The sequence below is a fragment of the Physeter macrocephalus genome, chromosome 15 (assembly GCF_002837175.3).
Source record: "Physeter macrocephalus isolate SW-GA chromosome 15, ASM283717v5, whole genome shotgun sequence".
Lineage (NCBI taxonomy): Eukaryota > Metazoa > Chordata > Mammalia > Artiodactyla > Physeteridae > Physeter > Physeter macrocephalus.
In genome coordinates this window covers 15,228,578-15,248,523 of record NC_041228.1, presented here as the reverse complement: position 1 = coordinate 15,248,523, position 19,946 = coordinate 15,228,578, and the positions used below count along the sequence as shown (strand labels likewise).

The 19,946-nt window shown below is 42.9% G+C and overlaps 1 protein-coding gene across 1 annotated transcript; it reads right to left on the bottom strand.

The window, feature by feature from the left end:
- Positions 1-203: 203 nt before the first annotated feature.
- Positions 204-11,879, bottom strand: ANXA13 (annexin A13). Its single transcript, XM_028500683.2, has 3 exons — positions 11,865-11,879; positions 10,380-10,502; positions 204-293 (listed from the first exon to the last, which is right to left on the bottom strand). The coding sequence occupies exons 1-3, from the start codon at positions 11,877-11,879 to the stop codon at positions 204-206; spliced, it is 228 nt and encodes a 75-aa protein (XP_028356484.2).
- Between the last annotated feature and the right edge of the window lie 8,067 nt (positions 11,880-19,946).

The following is a 19,946-nucleotide window of genomic DNA, read 5'->3' as shown; positions in this document are numbered from 1 at the left end:
GTGACCACCTAGAGGGGTGGGGTAGGGAGGGTGGGAGGGAGGGAGACGCAAGAGGGAGGAGATATGGGGACATATGTATATGGATAGCTGATTCACTTTGTTATAAAGCAGAAACTAACACACCATTGTAAAGCAATTATACTCCAATAAAGATGTTAAAAAAATAAAATAAAATAAAATAATCTCTAGATTCTTCTGAGTAGTCAGTCTTTGCCAGGTAATAGTATGTCTTTCATACTCCTCCAATCTAGGGGTTGACAAACTGTAGGCTGGGGCCAAATCCAGCCCATCACCTGTTTTTGTAGGTAAAGTTTTATTGGAACATAGCCAACCCACTCATATACATTTGGTCAGTGGTTGCTTCCACACTACAATGGCAGAATTGAGTAGTTGCAATAAAAGTTGTGTGGTCCAGAAAGCCTCAGATAGTTGCTTTGCAAACACCTTCTCTATTTCATGCAAAAGGTCTTTTTATCAGAAAACAGGTGACAGGATCTGAGCCTTTGGCTGGCAATAGTATTTAGTTTGAATGTAATACACTCACTTTCTGTATTAACATCAACTGATATTGGTTTTCCATTTATGGTACTAATACAGAGTTTCTATTTAAGGTAAATTTGTGTCAAAAAGATGAGTGGATTTAAAGAAAATAGTTACTAGAACTGTTAGTACAACATGTGTCACATGTATCTGGCAACGTTCAAGAAGGTCACACTTAAGTCTGAAGTCTGGGAAACATTACTCAATGTGTCCAATTCCCTCATTTTACAGATAAACTGAGGCTTGGTGCTTAAGTCATCTGCCCAGGGTCATTTACTTGCTTATGGGAAAAACTGGGCTCCTCTCTAAGGACAATGTTCTTTCACCTCTAACTGGTCACTCATTTGTACTTTGAAACCAGTTAGCACGAATGCAAAGTATTGTACTATTTAAAGTCAATGAACTGAATTCAGCCGGAAAATATCCTGGTGACATTTCCACAGTTACGTTTAGTAGACACTGATGGGCAATTTGAAACACCATAGAGGGGTCATTCACATCTTTAAACATGAATCTTGGGTAATTAGTGGCATATTGTTTAATTAAGTTGATTGCTTCTTGGGCATGGTTTCCTTGAAACAATACATTTGATTAAAAGTCTTGTTTTTTTTGGTTTTAAATCAAAATCTACGTAAATGCTTGTCAGAGTAAAAAGTTAATGGTCACCGTGGTCTCACTGACTGATAACAAAGCTGATTCTGCCGTTCTTAGATCCTATTCTCCCTTGGATCAGCTTTTGAAGTCTGTTAGCCAAGGATGTAGACAAGATAGCTAGGAACGTGTGTTAGGAAACCTTTGAAGGGTGCTGAGAACGCAGGGAGCTCTTCGCTGCTGTTTATTCACCCTTTCAGAGATGCAGTTATAAAGTGACAGGTATGACTGTTAGTAGTTTGGCCATCATTCTAAATGGGTACAAATATTTGCATCATTCGTCAAATAAGGCTGAAAATAGAAAAAACATCCCCTTGGATCAGATCTCAATATGATATATGCTTACATATGCTGTGTGTTCTGAAAAATAAGTGAAACGTTTTAGATTAAAAAAAGTGATCTTTCTCCTAAATTTGGGGTTATTTTTATGTTGGCATTTTAAGAACGCCTTTTAATGAAGATTGGTATAGTTAGGTCATTTTCCAGAAAGACAAGCTTCCTTAGGCTATGTTGTCTGGGTTATACATGTCAATGTGATATTTACCATCAAAGGTGACTATGGGGTTGAGACCCGACCTTAAGGAGACGGGAACTTAAGACTCTTCAAGGTGGTGGGTACCATTGTTTCCAAAGTTACTGGCAGTATACTCAGAAACACAAACAATGTGATGGGCCTACCATGCCCTGAGCTCTGGTAGAGGAAGATTTATTGGGGCAGCCCTTTTGGGGGCTACACCCAGAGGAGAGGTGAGCAAACTGACTCCTGATTATATTTCACTCATGATTATGTCTTTCCAGATGAGCACTGTTCATCTAGGCAGGAAAACCAGTAGCTTAGCAGCCTTGTTACTGGGTATTTCTGCAGGGAGGCCCTTTGCATTCTGGCCATTAGAACTTAACTTATGAGCTAACAGCCTTTTGGGGGAAAACCACCACCTCTCAGCTGCCATTGTGATCAACAGGAGGACAAGGGTCAAGCTTCAAGATGAGTTGGCTTTTACCCTGTGATAAGAGAGGCAAATCAGTGCGAGGGAGAGCCTAGACCAGAGGGGCAGGAATGCATCATCGCTGGTGGAAGTTCAACCAGATAAAGACATTATGGGGACATCTGCCCACTAGCCCAGCTTTCCCATTTAAGGTCTGTGTCTCATGAAGTGGTTCTCAACCAACCAGGAGCTGTTTGCCTCCCTGAGGACCTTTGGCAATGTCCAGAGACATTTTTGCTTGTCACAAATAGGGGAGTGTTAGTGGTGTCTAGTCACAGAGGCCAAGGATTCTGCTAAACATCCCACAGGGCACAGCACAGCCCCTCACAGCAAAGAATTATCTGGTTGCAAGTGCCAAGAGCGCTAAAATCTGATATGTGCACGGTCTACAGCCCTGATCTAATGGCTATAACAGTTCTGTCAACATGTTGCTTTAAGGTGTTGAGAAGGCTGAGCTTCTAGTGGTAAATGGTACATAGGTACTGACTAAAGCGAGGTCCCCCGTCACAAAGAATGCATTGCTGTGGTTACCTAAAAGGGAGGATTAGAAGTGGACCATGGTGTCTTTCTCTCTTTGATTTGATTTCAAAGGAACCCAGATGACAAATCTGAAAGATGAGTACTGAGATTAGGTAACTAGGAGGAAGAATTTGAGTTAAAGTGGGTCCAAAGGGAGAAGTCTGTCATCACCCCCTGCCTCTTTGTCTGTATCACATCCTCACTGGCAGCCCCAGTTGGCTCATTCTTGGGGGCCCCTCAGTACTGTGTTGGGCTGGACAACTCAGAGTTTCTTCTAGAGGCAGAATAACATGCATTGTCTTGAAGCCAGATTTTGTGTCCTGGGGAAAATGTCTGCTTTGAGGTTGTCCACGGATTGTTTGGGGCGTTAGAGACCTCTGAAGAGGGTTCCACCTCTAGGTATCCAATGACTGCTGTACTGCCTCAACAAAAGTTGAGGGAAAGGTGGTGATGGGGAGGTGACGACTATTTCTCAACTGTGAAAGGAAGCATGCCTTCAAGAGTTAGGAAAAATGAAGCACTTTTCTCATTGGAAAAGAATTATCCATTTCCTTCTTCTATTGCCAAAGGCTGTTTTTTTTGTTTTTTTTTTCTTTTCTTTTGTTTTTTGCCAATTCAGTGAGAGTATGAACTTGGGATTCATTGCTTACAGGAAAAAAGGAAGCTAGTGTACTCTGGCATCCTCCAGTGTCAGTGATAACTGGGCAGATGGAATTGAAAAGTGAAAATACTGGGGGCTGAGCTGAGCCATTGCAGCATGGAATAGTGCTGTGTAGTAGGGCATAACCAACAGTATGTGAACAAGCTCAGATTTGCTGAAAAGGAAACAAGGTGAAAGAGCTAAATTTGCTTTGAGCAAGTTTTTTTCTCCTCCAGAATCAAAACAATGAATGTTATTCTTCCCCCTGGTAAGAGAGTTGCAATATGCATTGGATCCAAACTTATTAATTATTTCTTTAAAATTCTTCTTAACATTTTTATCTTCCTTTTCATTCCCACCACAATCCAAACCTCCATCACTGAATGGGTGAATTATTTTACTGCCTTCCCATCTGATCTTCAAATCTTCATTCTCTTTCTATTTCAGTCCATCAAATAGTAGACGTAGACGTTGAAGTAGTAGTAGTAATATTAATAAAAACAATAGTTATAAGAAAGCAATACTGATAAAGCAATGTTGCCCATCCCTAACGATAGGTAAGGTCAACCTTGGCCGCAGTGATATTCATAGAGGTAGGCACATACCTCAGCCAATCAGAATTTTCCCTGGCATTGTATGTACAGATGCTTAGAGAAAACTCTTTTCCTTGGGCTAGTTAATCTGGAGTTATGTGAGGTCATGGAACTCTCTGTGGTGCCTGAACTATCTGTGGCCAGGCCTCCCTCTCGTCAACTCCTTTTGCCTTCCTCCATCATTGAAAAGAAAAAGTTCATTTTCAGTAGGAGAGAATGAGGCTAGGACATGGAAAGAAAAAGAGTGTGTGAGAGAGAGAGAAAGAGAGGGAAAGAACACTAGCTGACAAGATGATTTCCCCAGCCCTGGGATGAATCATGATCCATCACTATCCTCTTCGCCTTTGCCAGTGATTGGTCTAGGATGGGCTTTTGACCAGTTCTGGCCAATGAGATAGAAAGGGATGTCTGCCTGGGTGTTCCCAAAAGATTTTCCTCACTGATAGGGGACTGGTACAGGAGGAGAAAGACATTTTTTTTCTCCATCCCCTTCCTTCCTTCTTGTGACCCTATCATGTGAAATTACTAACTTGAACACACACATGGCCATTGTCTTGCATCCAGGAGGGGAGATGTTGCCAGTACCTCAAGGGTGGCAGAATGGAAAGGCAGACATAGCCTGAGTCCTTAATGACGTGACTGAACTGCTGAACCAGCCCTAGAGTCCCCTCCTTTCAGACTTCCTGTTAGGGTTAATCATTAAAGGTCTTTGTTATTTCAGCCACTGTGAGTCCCGTAGTCTGTGAACAAATACATACTAACTTAAAGACAAAACAAACAGGCAAAAAACCAGAATTTATACACACAAATTACCTCAATCGCAGACTTCTCTCTTGAGTTCCAGATCCAGCTACCTGCTAGACACTGAACCGAGGCGGAACACAGAAATCTCAGACTCAGCAGATCCCCAAACCAAACTCATCCTCTCACCTTTGCCAGCTTTGCCTCATCGCCCGGGTGCACCACCGTCAGCCACTTGCGTGCACAAGCCAGTTGCCCTGGAGTCCCTCTGTAGTCTTTCTTGCCCCTCACCTCCCATATCCTGTCAGTCAGCAAGTTATGTCGATTGGACCCTCCAATCTGTCCTCGTCTCTCCAATTCCATCGTCATTGTTTTAGTTGGGGGCAGGGGTTCATCAACTTTCTCCAGGCTTTCAAGTGCTTTACTTGGAAGTGCTGACTTTCAAGTGCTTTACTTGCCTTTGGTCATGTTTCTCTCCAGACCCTTCTCCACCAGCTTCCAGCAAGGTCCATCCAAAGGGCAGTGCTTACCTTGTCATTCCCTTGTCAGAGCTCGATTAGGGCTTCTCTACTGCCTAAGGTAGTGGTTCTCAAAGCGTGGTGCCCAGACTGGCAGCATCTGCATCACCAGGGAACTTGTCAGAAATACAGATTCTCAGGCCCCACCATAGAGTGTCTACTGAATCAGACGCTCTGCTGATGGGGCCCAGCTCTGTGTTTAAAACAAGCCTTCCAAAGGAATCTGTTGTGCAAAGTTTAAAAACCACTACTAGCTTAAGACAATAAAGCGCAATTTCCTTGGTGTAATGGGTTGAATAGCATCCCCCCAATTCATGTCTACTCAGAACCTCGGAATGTGACCTTATTTGGAAATAGAGCCTTTGCAGATGTAATTAGTTAAGGATCTCAAGATGAGCTCAGGACTTCCCTGGTGGCACAGTGGTTAAGAATCCACCTGCCAATGCAGGGGTCACGGGTTCGAGCCCTGGTCCAGGAAGATCTCACATGCCGCAGAGCAACTAAGCCCATGCGCTACAACTACTGAGCCTCCTAGCCACAACTATTGAGCCCACGTGCCACAACTACTGAAGCCCGCGCGCCTAGAGCCTGTGCTCTGCAACAAGAGAAGCCACTGCAATGAGAAGCCCATGCACTGCAACGAAGAGTAGCCCCCGCTAGATGCAGCTAGAGAAAGCCCACGCACAGCAACAAAGACCCAATGCAGCCAAAGATAAATAAATAAGTAAATAAATAAGGAAAGAACGCCAAACCTCTATAGGTGGTTTTAAAAAAAAGAAAGCTGAGGGAGGGTCTTAATTCCAATGACTGGTGTCCTTAGAAGAAGAGGAGAAAGCATAGAGACACATAGGGAAGAAGGCCCTGTGAAGATGGAGGCAGAAATTAGGGTTATCCTGCCGGGAGCCAAGGAATGCAGTGCCCCAGGGCCACCAGAGTCTGAAAGAGGCAAGAAAGGATTCTTCCCTAGAGTCTTCGGAGGGAGTGTGGCCCTGCTAACATGCTGATTTCAAAGTCCCTAGACTCTAGAACTTTGAGAGAATAAATTTCCATTGTTTGAAGCCCCCCAGTTTGTGGTAGTTTGCACAGCAGCCCTAGGAAACCAATACACATTGCATGGCATGCAGGGGACTTCGGGTCTCAACCCTGTGCACCTGTATAGTCTTGTCTCCTGCCTCTGTCCCTGCTCATCGATCTTTCTATCAAAAATATGTATGGAACGCCCGTTGTGTGTCAAGCCCCAGAGCTACAGCAGTGAGTAAGACACAGCGTCTGCCCTCAGAAGCTCACAGCCTGGGGCAACAGGGTAGCAGCTGCCCAGGCAATTTCTGTATGATGTGCTGAGTGCTTTGGCAGGGCTCGAGCTCAGCTCACCAGCAGCACCAGCCTTCCTGGACCCCTCTGTGCTCCTGCATTACCAAGAATGCCTTTCTCCACTCTAGAAACCCTGTTCTACTCTCACTTCTCCCACAGGGCATCATTCCCTCCTGTGTCCAACTTTTGAACCTTGTTACGATGGACACGTTTCTATTAGTGTATGCACCACACGTCATTATAATTATTTATTTGTTTGCCTCCTGACCAGACTGTGAGCTATTTTGAGGGCATGGACTGTGGTCGTTTATCTTATTCCTCTTTTTATCTCCAGAGCCTCAAACAGTACCTGGATTCTGGTAGTTTCTCTAAAAGAATATGTCGAGCTGGCTGAGAGGACGGAGGGCGGCTCCCTGGCTTCTGCCTCCAGTTCACTGTGCAGCTCTAAGATGGGAGGCAGGAGAGTGTGCGGCCTGCTCTGGGGTAGAGGAAGGAGCAGAAAGGGGTCGTTCCCTGGGTTGCATTTGGTGTAAGAAGCCCAGGAGGAGGGCCTGGGGCTAGGAAGGCTTGAAATGCCATGGTCAGGGCATGTGGGCAGGCTGAGGGGTGGGGATGGTTCGTGGTCAGAGCAAGGGCACGGCTCTAGGGAGGCCCGTGGGAGGCTTTTGCTTCGACACTGGTTCTCAAAACACTAACGAACACCAGAATCTCCTGGAGGGCTTTTTCAGCGGCAGTTGCTGGGCATTTACCCCCAGAGTTTCTGATTCAGTGGATCTGGGGGTGGGGAGCTGATCATTCGCATTCCTAACAGGAGCCTAGGCGATACTAATGATGCTGGTCTGGGGGCCACATTTGGGACTATTGCCCTGAGGAATACCTGATAGTAGACCCATGCTTCTACATTAGGACCACAGCTCTCAGAACTGCACACAGTCTAGCAAGCACTTGAAAAATGTCTGTTATTATCATCACCCTCATCATTGCAGAAGGCCCCTTTAAACCTACAGGGATGCCCATCATTGCTGGGCGTTTGGATTCGTGTTGCCGTGCTGTAGAGCAGAGTTGCCCAGGTGCGCTGGGGTACGCTGGAATCCATCCCCTACACGAAGTGACCCTGGGTTCCTATAACTTTAGAGCTCTTGGGTCAGGTTTTCAGTTTGCATGTTCTTCCTTCTGTCAGTGGTTTTGTCCTTGCCAGCCTTTTCCCCCCACCTCTTTAAAATGACTGCTTTTAATCTATTATAGCCAAGAAACCTCCACAGCCCAGATTGTGTAATTGTGCCAGAAACGTAGCTAGACTTTAAGTGGGTGAGTTGTCATTAAATAGAGAAGGTGTGCTTTAGTGCATGTCATGTTTTCACGTCAGAAGCCATTTTTGTTTCCTCCTATGGATAGTGGTGATGTGAAGGGCTAACTTTCTGGGGCAAAAAGGTTTCCTGGTAGGAGAGATATTACTGCATGGTCTAGGCTGGTTTCCGCTTGGGGTTCACTGCGATTCTTTGAGTTTGAGGATCACAGTTGAACGTACACTCTCGGTTAAAGCCGTGCTTACTTTTGTCTCAAATTCCCAAACACATTCTCACCTGTCTCTAGAGCCTCCCTTCTTTTCTCAGGAATCTGGACCTAGTCCCCACCTGTCATGTAGCTCCCAGGTGTTCCCGATCCACCTTCATCTGAACCTGCTGGTTCGGAACTCCTGCTACAAGTCCCAAACTAGCCTCCATTTCAGACAATATTTGTGTTGGCTAAATATTAGCACAAGTGAGTCATAAACGTGGCATGTTGACAAACACTGTGGCAGGTCACTGAGCAGATGTTCTAACATTTACAAGTTGCTTTTCATTTACCGACACTCAGAATGACACTTCGTTCATCAGCGGTGTGCTGAGCTAGTCTTGTCAGGATCGTGGTGTGCAGTTCACTGTTTCTCAAACTCTGTGCTCATCTGCACCACCTGGGGAGCATTTAGAAATCCCAGCGCCCAGGCCAACCACCAGACTAATTAATTCAGACTCGCTGGGGGTGGGACTCCGGCATCAGTGGTTTTTAGAACTCCCCAGGTGACTCCAACACCCAGCCAAGTTTAAGAACTCGTTCCCCAGTCCATTGCTTCTCAGACTTTAACGTGCATGGCAATCACTTGAGGATCTTGTTAAAATGTAGGTTCTGATTCAGTAGGTCTGAGTGGGCCTGAGATTCTGCATTTCTAAAAGCACCCAGGCCATGGGGATGTTGCTGCTAGCCCAGGGTCCATACTATGAGTAACAAGGCAGCAGTCCTTTCTAGCACCTGTTCATTAGTCTGGAAAAAAATTTCCAGAAATCAACAGTCCTCTTGAGTTTGTGATTATTTCCACATTTATCCATGGCACCCCTAGATCTTGCTCCCTGTCTGTGACTCTGCCACCTATAGCCACGCTCTTATGGCAAAGTCATCTCACTCTTTGTGTCAATATTCTATTTTCCTCTAGATGGTGATTCTCTTGAAACAATTCACGCAGTAGAATAGAAGAGTCATCTGGCTGAAGCTAAGCTTCTTCCTGTGGATCTATTTTTCTGTCTCTGCACAGAGCTCACTGAGCACAGTGACATGGCCTCCAGGCTAAGCAAACTCTGAACACTGTGTTTCAGCAAATGATAGTATCCAAGTATCCGTGATTACTGCTCCGAATAGGTTAGGCACAAACACTATGTCTTGAGTTCAAAAAATGATGGCAAAAGGATCGGAGGAAAGCACAAAGCAAAAAAAAAGTAATTTTTCAGTTTTCAGAATTGGCTAGGATTCCATATCAGAGTACCTTGGAAAATGTAATTTCCTGGCCAACATTCTGTTGGCTTTAGAGCAATATTTGTCAAACAGTTATCTGTGGACTCTGGTTTATGGACATATTTTTGGGAATTCAACCTTCCTAGTAGGCTTTTTATATAGTGTCTTTAGTGCTGATAAAAACTAATATTTAAAAACAAATATAAAGCATACTGGATCATCAGGATGAGCAAGGGCTAGCACATGATTTCAATGCCTGCATTTGTATTTCTATTTAAAAAGCATGCCAAATAGCCATACTTTAATTGTTACAAACTCATGGTAAAAGAACAGAGAACAGAGGGAGGTTTAATATAAAAAGCCTGCATTTTAGCCAAGAGAAGGCCCAATTGTTTTACAGGGAGTCTTACAAACAAAAGTTTCTCAGTAGTTTGGATAGAGAAACGTGACAGGAGAACCAAGAAGTCACACACTGCATCATATTTTAGACATGCTGCAACTCAGAAAAACCACATTATATAGCAATCTGCGCCGTTTTTACATTTAATCTCAGCAAAATAACATTATCTATTACACTAAATCAATAACATACTTTTGCACATCATGGACTTGAATTTTACTAGCATTTAGTTTGCAAATTTGTTTTGGTTGTGTCGTTGCTTTAAAACTATAAGCATCGTAGTTTTAAGTTTGTACATATTCAAGTCATTGTCTAATGCAGTAATTTGTCCTTTAAAAGGTTTTGCGTTTACTCATCTAGAAACACAGTCTTAGAACATGTTCATTCCTTATGCACGTGTTAAATTCCACTAATATTTTCTACAATGTCACAGGGGCATAGTGTAGGATCATGTACTCTGTTCCAGGACACCATTAAGTGGACACTGTTGGGAAGGGAAGCTGAGTTCCTAAATTACATTTTTACCTTAGCTGCAAATATTATAACAAACATTTTCTAGGGGAAAATTTCCCTGCTTGGAAGTAATGGCTGATGGTGACATTTTCAGACCAGAGGATTGTAGAGGGTCCAGTATAACAAGACACTGGTGAGTAATATGGGCCCATGAGAAAGCCTAGTCATACCTATGATTTAGAGGGAAAATAAAGTGCTTACAGGCTGATGGAACTCTGGCTTTCCACTCCCTGATGGGTGGCTTAGAGGCTGCACGGCTGCCGAGGGTTGGGCCTGCCCTTCGTACAACTGTTGACTGCCTTCTGACAGGGAGTAAGATTGGCTCTGGGGATTCAAAAAAGAAATACATAAAATGCTAGACCACTCACACAAGCCAGCTGCCCCTTTCAAGGGGTGACTTTCAAGGGTTGAAAACATCCTCTTAAGCTGCTAAAGCAGGAGGCAATGATTTTTCCTGAGGTCCTCTGCCTGGTTCACAAGTATTTTATTTTATTTATTAAAATTTTTTTTTTTTTTTCTTTTGGCTGTGCTGCACGGCTTGCGGAATCTTAGTTCCCTGACCAGGGATCAAACCCATGACCCGTGCACTGGAAGCTTGGAGTCCAAACCACTGGACCACCAGGGAGCCCAGGATCAGAAGTATTTTATTTTATTATTTTAAAAATTTTTTCCAGGATCAGAAGTATTTTAAAAGTAGGTTTCAGTTTCTCTGAAAGATAATCTAAATGGAAGCTTCGTAACCTTGGCTAGTATGAAAATGCTACTTACAGATGATTTTAAAAATAATGCCTCTTCGAAGAAAACGCTTGTAGGTTTGCAGCCATCTGAGCACAAGTTTGATTTAGAGCAAAGGAGAAAATCTTATTAACAAAGTTCTAGTTTACAGAAAATTTTGGAGTTTTATTCTTTTTGCTCCTAGTGTACACACAATAAATCCGTCTTCCTGTGGGAAGCCACATTAGGTGCAGCAAAACCTTATTAAAATTCTTATTGCCATAGCTTTAAGTATACCTTTTTCACTGTAAAAAAAAAAAAAAAAAAAATCAAGATTTAACTCTGACCTGCCTTGTGCATAGTTAGCTCCAAATGGTAGTATTTTTGTCAGTTTTTAGCCATTAATAGTTTATAGACATGCTATTCACATGAGCCTAGACATTTCAGAAGAAAAGTAAAATATTAAATCCATTCCGTGAGTATTTGCAAATATCTGGTCATTTGGTGCTGTTTAGAAACAATACTGGGATATTTTCACCTTTCAATCCAAGTTGTATAGGTTTGTGAGAGTACTTGTATCTTTATCTACTGATATTTGCAACATGAGCCTGTATTCCCAAAACACCGATGGGCACAGTCTATGAAGCTTTGTGCAGCTTTGCTGCAAACTAACATCTTCAGTCATACATTCCTTAAATACTATTTAAACTGCTTGCTCTCTGCAAGGCACTGTTTACCACCTTGTTTTAAATACTTCTCTTTCACGCCTCCAAAGAGATTTCTGACTAATGGAGAAAAAATATATTCCAAATGCATTTTGAAAGCATGGTTTGCTGTTGTGAAAACCAACAATTAGGAGTGATCACAATGATAAAGTATAAAAGTATCAATCATGATTTCATAGTTTAAATTTCTCCACATGCTAACCAAAATTAGAACTTTGTTTGATTCCCGAAAGCAGTAAATACTTACATGGCGATTGCCCATTTTCTTTTTTTCAGCGATAGTTGTTCTGTATTTCATTAAGAGATCAGTTCTCCTACAGGCCAAGTTTATAGTGGTTTTCCCAGGGCATAGTATCTCTTGAGTTTAATAAGTAACCGTTGGCATTGCATTTGAATACATTGTTGGGGATGGGTAGGGAGTGGCAGCAGGTACAAATGATCTTAACCTGCCCACGCTGCCTTGGTTGGCCATCTTTTAAAACTAAAATATTTCTTAATAAATCGAGTGTTGGCTTTTCAAGTTAAATATCTTATTCACAACTAAAGGGCTAAACCTTTTTCACTCCTGGATTATTGAAAGAGTAACTCTTTTTTATTTTAGGTGTTCATTTAAAATTTTATACCTTTAGGAGCTTCCCTGGTGGTCCAGTGGTTAAGACTCCGTACTCCCAAAGCAGGGGATATGGGTTCGATCCCTGGTCGGGGAACTAAGATCCCGCAAGCCGCATGGTGTGGCCAAAAAAAAAAAAAAAAAAAAAAAGTGTACGTTTTCACTAAGATTTTATACCTTGGAGTGATATAAGCATTAACCAAACAAGACTGAAAGATCTTCTTATTTTACTAACATCACCCTTATTATTACAAAGGATCTTTTTGAAGGCTACATTGAGTTATGCTAACATCATTTTTATAATTTATCTAGTTTCTAAATTTAAAAAGTAATATGTGCAGATGGTACATTTTTCCCCCTAATAATATGAAGAGGTACCATGAAAAGTAAGCTTACCGACCACTCAGTCCCTGCCCTCTGAGGTTTGAGTCCTTCTAGAAATGATATGCGTGCACAGCCATGTTTATCTGTCTGTTTATCTGCCTAGCTATCTTTGGTATGCTTTTTTTCAACAAATGGGTTGGTACATTGCCTTCTGTTCCATGCCTTCTGGGCTTCATATACTAAATAGATAAAGAACATTGGCACGTTTCTTTTTTGGCGGCCGCATGTTTGTCTAGTATGGGTATGAACCAAAGCTTATTTAATCAGTCCACTATTCAAGGTCATTTAGGTTATTTTGGTCTTTTGAATGACTATCTTAATTTATGCATCTTTGCATATGTGTGCATGTTTGTCTGTAGAATAAAATCTAAGAATGCAATAGCTGGCCAAAGTCTATATGCTTTAAAATTCGGAGAGATGTTGCCAAGTTGTCCTATACACAGACATAAAAATGCTGAACGACTGTCAAATGCCAGCTGACCCACGAGGCTGACTTTCAAAAGACAAAGTGTATACCTTCCTACAGTAATATGCCAGTGCTCCTTTCTCCACATAATGGCCAACACAAGATTTTCAAACTTCTTCATTTCTGCCAATTTCAAAGGTAAAAAATGGTTATCTCACTGTTTAATTTACATTCCTTTCCTTTGATAGTCTTAAAATTATATATCCCGATCCTTAAAAGCTATTTGCATGAATTCTGCTGTGGTCTGCTTGTTTATGTCCTTTATTTTTGAGTTATTAGTTTTTTCATTATATACTTGTAATAATATATATAATAAAATCCAGGCCTTTGTCAAGCATAACAGTTATAATTCCCCAATTTATCTTTTGTCTCTGTTGATGTTTTCAGTGCGTATATGTGTGTGAAGAAAGTGTTAGATATATTTAAATACATAAAAACTATCTTTTCTTCTTTGGCTTGCTTAGAAAAAGTCTCTGCATTAAGATGATTAAGACTTCTTGTACATTTTCTTCAAGTTTTTTTTTTTAACGACTTCATTTTTTAAGGTTTACATCTTTGATTCATTTGGAATTGATTTTGATGTAGAATAAGGAAGAAATAGATTCAGCTTTAGTTTTGGTTATTCAATCGATCCTAGATAGTTATTAATTAATCCATCTTTCCTCTTCTGGTCTAAGATGCCATCCTTATTTTATGCTACCTTCCCATGTAACATAGTATGAAAATTCTTACAGGTTTATTACCTTCTTGCTTATATATTCATTCTTTTGTTCTTTAACCTTTATCTGTTGCGTCTCTTGGATGGGCTAATTGCTGGGACTACAACAGTGAACGAAAGGGATATGAATTTTCTCTTTCTGGAATGTACAGCCAAGTGGAGGAGATATACAAAGAACAAATTCTTACGAATTGTTGTACGGGCTATGGAGAAACCAAACAGGATGCTGTGATGGAAGCTAAAGTGTGTGCACACGAGCACGCTCGTGTGCATGAGAATATGTATAATTTACTTTAAATAGAGATAGAACTCTTCAAGGAGCTAACATTTAGCCTGTGAACCAAGGGATGAGAAGAAGGGCATCATTTGAAAAGAGAAAGTGTTCCAGGTCAGATGTTTTAGTTTGTGCTACACCTCAGAAATAGGACAGGGCTTTGCAAATTACAGGAAATGAAAGCTGGCCAAAGAGATTGGAGTCTATTGTGTGCCAGGTGGGATGCTGGGTGCTGGAGATGCAGTGGTAAACAAGACACAGCTGTCCTCTGGGTACTGACAGTGGAATGGGGCAGAAGGCCAGAAGATATAAGTTAACAACTAACGCTTTGACCATTCGTGATTACTTTGCCTTTAGTGTCTAGTTTGCGTTCTGTAGTTCACTACCTCCTTTTCCCAGTCCCAGACTTCTCAGGGCCTACCTAGTCTTCCCTGCCGTACCTCCATGCTGGCTTTGGAATCGATCTCTGTGTCACTAACCCCTCCTAGAACCCTTGATCAGTGACAGTTTTCCTCCCTCCCTTCCTCTCCCACCCCAGCCTGTTGAAGCTCAAAGTTCAGGAGGAGCAAGGGCAATTTGACACGAAGTGCTCAGTGTGGAGATAAGTTCTGCCCAGTTACGGAACACTGGCAATTCATCAAGAAGAGATATGGTTTATGGCTCCAGGGAGGTGAACGATAGAAAGCTTAGAGGCCAAGGAAGAAGCTGACACACCTTCTTATTTTTCTAGATCACCACCACTACAGCCACCTCTTGATTTAAATGTACCCACAGTCAAGTTTGGATTTGACTGAAGCAGAACTGTTTCTGGTATCATCTCATCCTTTTCTCCTTCCCCATGGGGGTTGTGAGGAGGTGGCTGGGATAGTTCCAAGCGACAGCAGTAAGGGGGAATTCCTATGACCCCAGGCCATTACTGGAAGGATGTCATAGCTGGAGGTCCAGAGGGCAGAAAAGGAACTGCCTAGGAAAGAAGAGTGAGCAGACTTGATGGGGGAAAAGAGGGTACAAGAGGGGTGATGGGAGGGGTTTGGGGATTTTATTTTTTTGGTATCTTTATAAATATTTAGTGATTCTAAATTATTACAGGTGCTGCATCTTTCTTTCTTAGACTGGGCCTGTTTATTTACACCTCTTGGATTTTGGTGGTTCTCAAAGTGGTGATGCCAGCCAAAGTTCTAATCTCCTAACTTTATGTGTCTCAATAGCAAGTCAGAAATCAATCTTGCCAGAGAGTCTTTCCTTCTTAGCCCACCAAGGTGAAGTTTCTAACACTTCTTAAAAATGTTACTTATATATCTGTTATGGGTTAAATTGTATCTCACCCCCACCCCCAAAAAAAAGACACACTGAGGTCTTAACCCTCAGTACCTCTGAATGTGACTTTATTTGGAAATAGGGTCTTTGCAGATGTAACCAAGCTAAGAGGAGGTACTTAGGATGGGCCAGAACCCACTATAACTGGTGTTTTTATAAGAGGAAAATGCCATATGAAGACTCCGTCACACAGGGGAAGGCCTTGCAATGACAGAGACAAAGATTGGAGTGATTTAGCTGCAAGCCAAGGAACACCAGGGACTGATAGCCACCATCGGATGCCAGGAAGAGGCAGGGCAGGATTCTCCCCTACAGATTTCAGAAGGAGAACAGCCCTGCCAACATGTGGATTTTGAACTTCTAGCCTCCAGAACCATGAGAGAATAAATTTCTGTTGTTTCAAGCTGCTCAGTTTGTGGCATTTTGTCATGGCAGCCCTAGGAAACTAATGCAACATCTCAAAAAACAAACAAAAGAATCTCATCAGTTGCTATGATTCTCAGAGCAAATATATTATGCTGGATAATTTGTATTTAACAAAACATCCATTTAGAAATACCCTGGTGAAAGCTCATATGATAATAATACAAACAAGTATTTCAGATTATATTGTAGCCATACAGTATTCAAAATAACAAAAATACACAGATGCTGATTTTCTAAATATAACCGTCAAGGTGAACACTTGCCTAATATCTATTTCTGCAGGAAGAATTAATAGTATTTTCTTTATTTAGTGTAATTTAATTAGAACCCCAAAATTATAGTTGATTTTTGGACTGATTTTTTTTTTATTTTATTTTTATTTTTTGACTGCGTTGGGTCTTCGCTGCTGCGTGAGGGCTTTCTCTAGCTGTGGTAAGCAGGGGCTTCTTTTTGTTACGGTGTACGGGCTTCTCATTGTGGTGGCTTCTCTTGTGGAGCATGGACTCTAGGCGCGAGGGCTTCAGTAGTTGTGGCTCGCGGGCTCTAGAGCACAGGCTCGGTAGTTGTGGCGCACGGGCTTAGTTGCTCCCCGGACCAGGGCTCGAACCCGTGTCCCCTGCATTGGCAGGAGGATTCTCAACCACTGCGCCACCAGGGGAGTCCCCGGACTGCTATTTTCTTCCACATAAGCAAAAGCAAAAAAGTTAATATTTTGTCATGTTTGTTTATACTTTTTTTCTCTGCATTAAATAATAAATGTAGATGCTAATAAATCTTGCTTGATTAAGACAAAAAGACTAAAATCTGTAGGAAATGATTATAGTTGCTGAAAACAACTGTATTTTCATACTCCAAATTGTTTTCAGTAGTAAAAACCCTGAAAGTAACACATTTCATCTTGTAAGCATAAAAGCAAAACTCTCACAGATCAAAATACCTTCTTAACTCACTGATTGGTTAACAAGGACTTATTGCATATTTGCCACATGTAAGACATCATGCTAAGCTGCAGGGCATGTGAAAAATTTAGGACACAGTTCCCACAGCCAGATGCTTATGTTCTGGTTGGAGAAATAAAGCATCTACATAAGAGAAAACACCTTGATTTACTGTAGCATTTTGTGGCAAAAAAAAAAAAAAAACCCAAACCAAAAAATAAACCGTAGCTCTGGGAGAGCAAAGACCTGAATTTTAGGCTGGTCTCTGGTACAACTATCAGGGTCACAGTCCCCAGTTCTTGGGTTTCAACTAAGTAAATGTAAGAGTTGGACTTCCTCTCTACATTTACTTCCAGACCTAAAATACTATGAACAGTTGGATTTAGGAAGGTATGTTGGGACTCTTTTGGTTGGAAGTGACTAAAAATCTGGTTCACAATAACTTAAACAAACAAGGAATTTAATGGCTCGTATAACTGGAAAAAGTAGTTAGCTTCAGGCATAGCTGGATCCAGCTACTCAAACTATATCCCCAGGATCCACCGTCCCTCTCCATTTCTCAGTTCTGCTTTCTCCCCGTTTAAAGGGATCCCCCCTCTCACAGGCAAAATGGCTGCCAGCGGATTCATATTTTCATCCACCCAATTCCAAAGCTGTAGAAAAGAACATGAGAGCTTTTCCTTTCCTGTAAGTTTCACTGTATGTCCTGATCCGATTCTCTGGCCCAAAGTGGGACTCAGCACGCATCTGTGAACTGGCCACCATAGCTGGAGGGAGGTTGTGAGGACTGGGTTTCATGTCACCTCTGGAGCTGAGAGTGGAGCCAACCCCACCCAAACCACGAGGTCTGAGAGTTGGGGGGCGACTGGTCACCCAGAGAAAACTGGGGTGCTCTTAATAAAAAGAGGGTGAGTGGATGGTAGGCTGGCCAAAGCAAGAGATGTCCACTGCAGAAGGGCAAAAGGGAGGGCATAATGGGAGTAAGAGAAGAGAAAGGAAAGGGAAAAAGGAGAAATTGTGAAAATGGGAGGAGGAGGTGGAAATAGTAGCCCAGAGTGTTTTGAACCCTCTCAGAGGCTGAGAATTGGCTGGAGCCACCAAAAGGGGAGCAGAGTGCCCTTCCCTTAGAACTTTCTCTTCCGGTACAGCTTCCTGTGCATCCTCTTGGGTTGATCTGCCTGTGGTTGGCCGCTGCCACCGGCACCTTCAACAGCTGCCCAGGTACCCGCACAGCATCCCTCTTCTCATGGCTGCATCCTGTAGACGCTGCCCCTGCGAGCTCTGCCTCAGCGCTGACTGGTTGACAGGGCTCCATTCTCATTGCTTCTCTGAGGATGAAACACCTTCGGTCTACACTGCAGGATTTCAGAACCCAGCACTCACTCATCAACACATACGTCTCAGTCGCTAAGTGAGGACTTTAATAGTGCTGTGCTAGGCACCACGGGGCAGAAGAAAGGAAGGTAAAAAGCAGAGTGGTTGCCCTCCTGGAACTTAAATTTATCTGCAGAGGATAGATGTTAAAAAGTACAGTTGGAAGCCAAGATATAATTGAGGTAGTAAATGACTATCCCAAAGGGATGAGGAAGACTTCCTGGGGGCATGAGCCTTACTCTGGGGGTTGTGACGTGGCAAGAATTTGAAAGGGGTGGGGGAAGGGCAACTTGAAACCAAGGTTTCAAACGGGAGTGACTGGGACTTGGTGCCAACATGTAGCAATAGGGCAACCAAGGAAGGAGCTACTCTAGCAGGGAAACGTGGAAGCCAAGGTTCCAGAAGACCCCCAAAGAGAGGAGTTCAGAGGGCAGGTGCAGGAAGAAGAGCTGGGCTTGGCTGAGGAGACAGGGATGGAGCCAGGTCAGGGAGCCATCCACCCAGGGGGTGTTAGCGTCTTGAGATGTGCAGAGGCCAGGCACGGAGAAAGGGGCTAGAAGGCTGAAGATGGGGCTCAGAAAGCATATTTGGTGGGTGGTAAAAAGAAAGAGCCGGTCAGAGAAGTCAGACTGTTCATCAGAGAAAGTGATTAAAAAAGAAAGGGGATAAAACAAATGCATATGTAGCATCGTGAGATGCAGGCTGTCTCCTCCAGGTCAGCCCTCACCCCACTGGATTGTTTTTATTTGTTTCTCTGTTTGCATGTTCTCGCCCTGGAATAGGGCAGCGAGTATCTCCTCCTCACCCTTCTATATCCGGAGCTTGTATGGTACCTGTCACGTGGAAATAACGGCAGCCGACTTACAACGTGTAATGGTGAGCGAGTGAGTGAGAGGAGGAATTCCTTAGAAAGCTGTCTGTCACGGACCAGATTTTGTTATGACAAACCCCAAGGGATGGAAAAATTTCTTGAGCAGGAATTTAGTTCGTGCAAATATTCCTTTAATAAATGGATGATTTGGCTGGAAATATGTGTGTGTGTGTGTGTGTGTGTGTGTGTGTGTGTGTGTGTATGTGTGTGTCTGTGCATGTTTTTCTCACTTTAAACCAGTGCAGGTTAGAAAGGCTGGGATTCTCACCTACATACCCACAGATGAAGTATGTGCGTGTGAGTGATTCTGTAATTCTTAAATCGTTTCCCATGACCGTTCTTGTAAGTGTGGAGAATTAGTGCATACTAATCCACTACTTAGTTCATGAATGAAATAGATAATCTATTGAGTATCTACTACATGCCAGTGGCTCTGGGGGTTGGTGGTGACGAGAGCAAGTCCCGGCCCTGGTGGAATTCACATTCTATTGGAGAAAACATAAAGACTAGACAATGACACAAACAGCATAGTTACAGATTGTGAAAAGTGCAAGGCTGTGAGGAAGGAAGCAGGGTGATATGAGGGTGAACAGTTGGGGAGGCCACCTGTCAGGGGGCAGGAAGGAGAGGCAAGTAGGAGGAGGGAGCTGGGGGATGAGCCCTGAAGAACAGACACAGCGTTTGAAGGACAAAGGGAGGTGATTTCAGGCCAAAAGAGGTCTTGAGGTCAAAAGGCTTTGGTGCCTTTGAATAACAGAGGAAAGATGTCCTGTGGCAGCTGGAGGGGAGGGTGGGGAGACTGGGCTGAGTGGAGAGAAGGGAGAAGCAGATCAGACAGACAGAGCAGGGCCTCGAGAGCTGTGGTGAGGGATTTGGAATTTACTCGTGGAGAACTGCAAAATCACTAAAGAATTTTAGACAAGAGAGCAGCACGACCCGATTTAGCGTTTA

Bases quoted from the DNA above. Each gene is read 5' to 3' on its own strand.
- ANXA13 (XM_028500683.2), bottom strand. The intron at 294-10,379 runs GTAAGCACTTTA...CTACAAAAACAG, and splicing joins AGCCAGAGTTCCATCAGCCT to GTGATGGGCTGGATTTGGCC.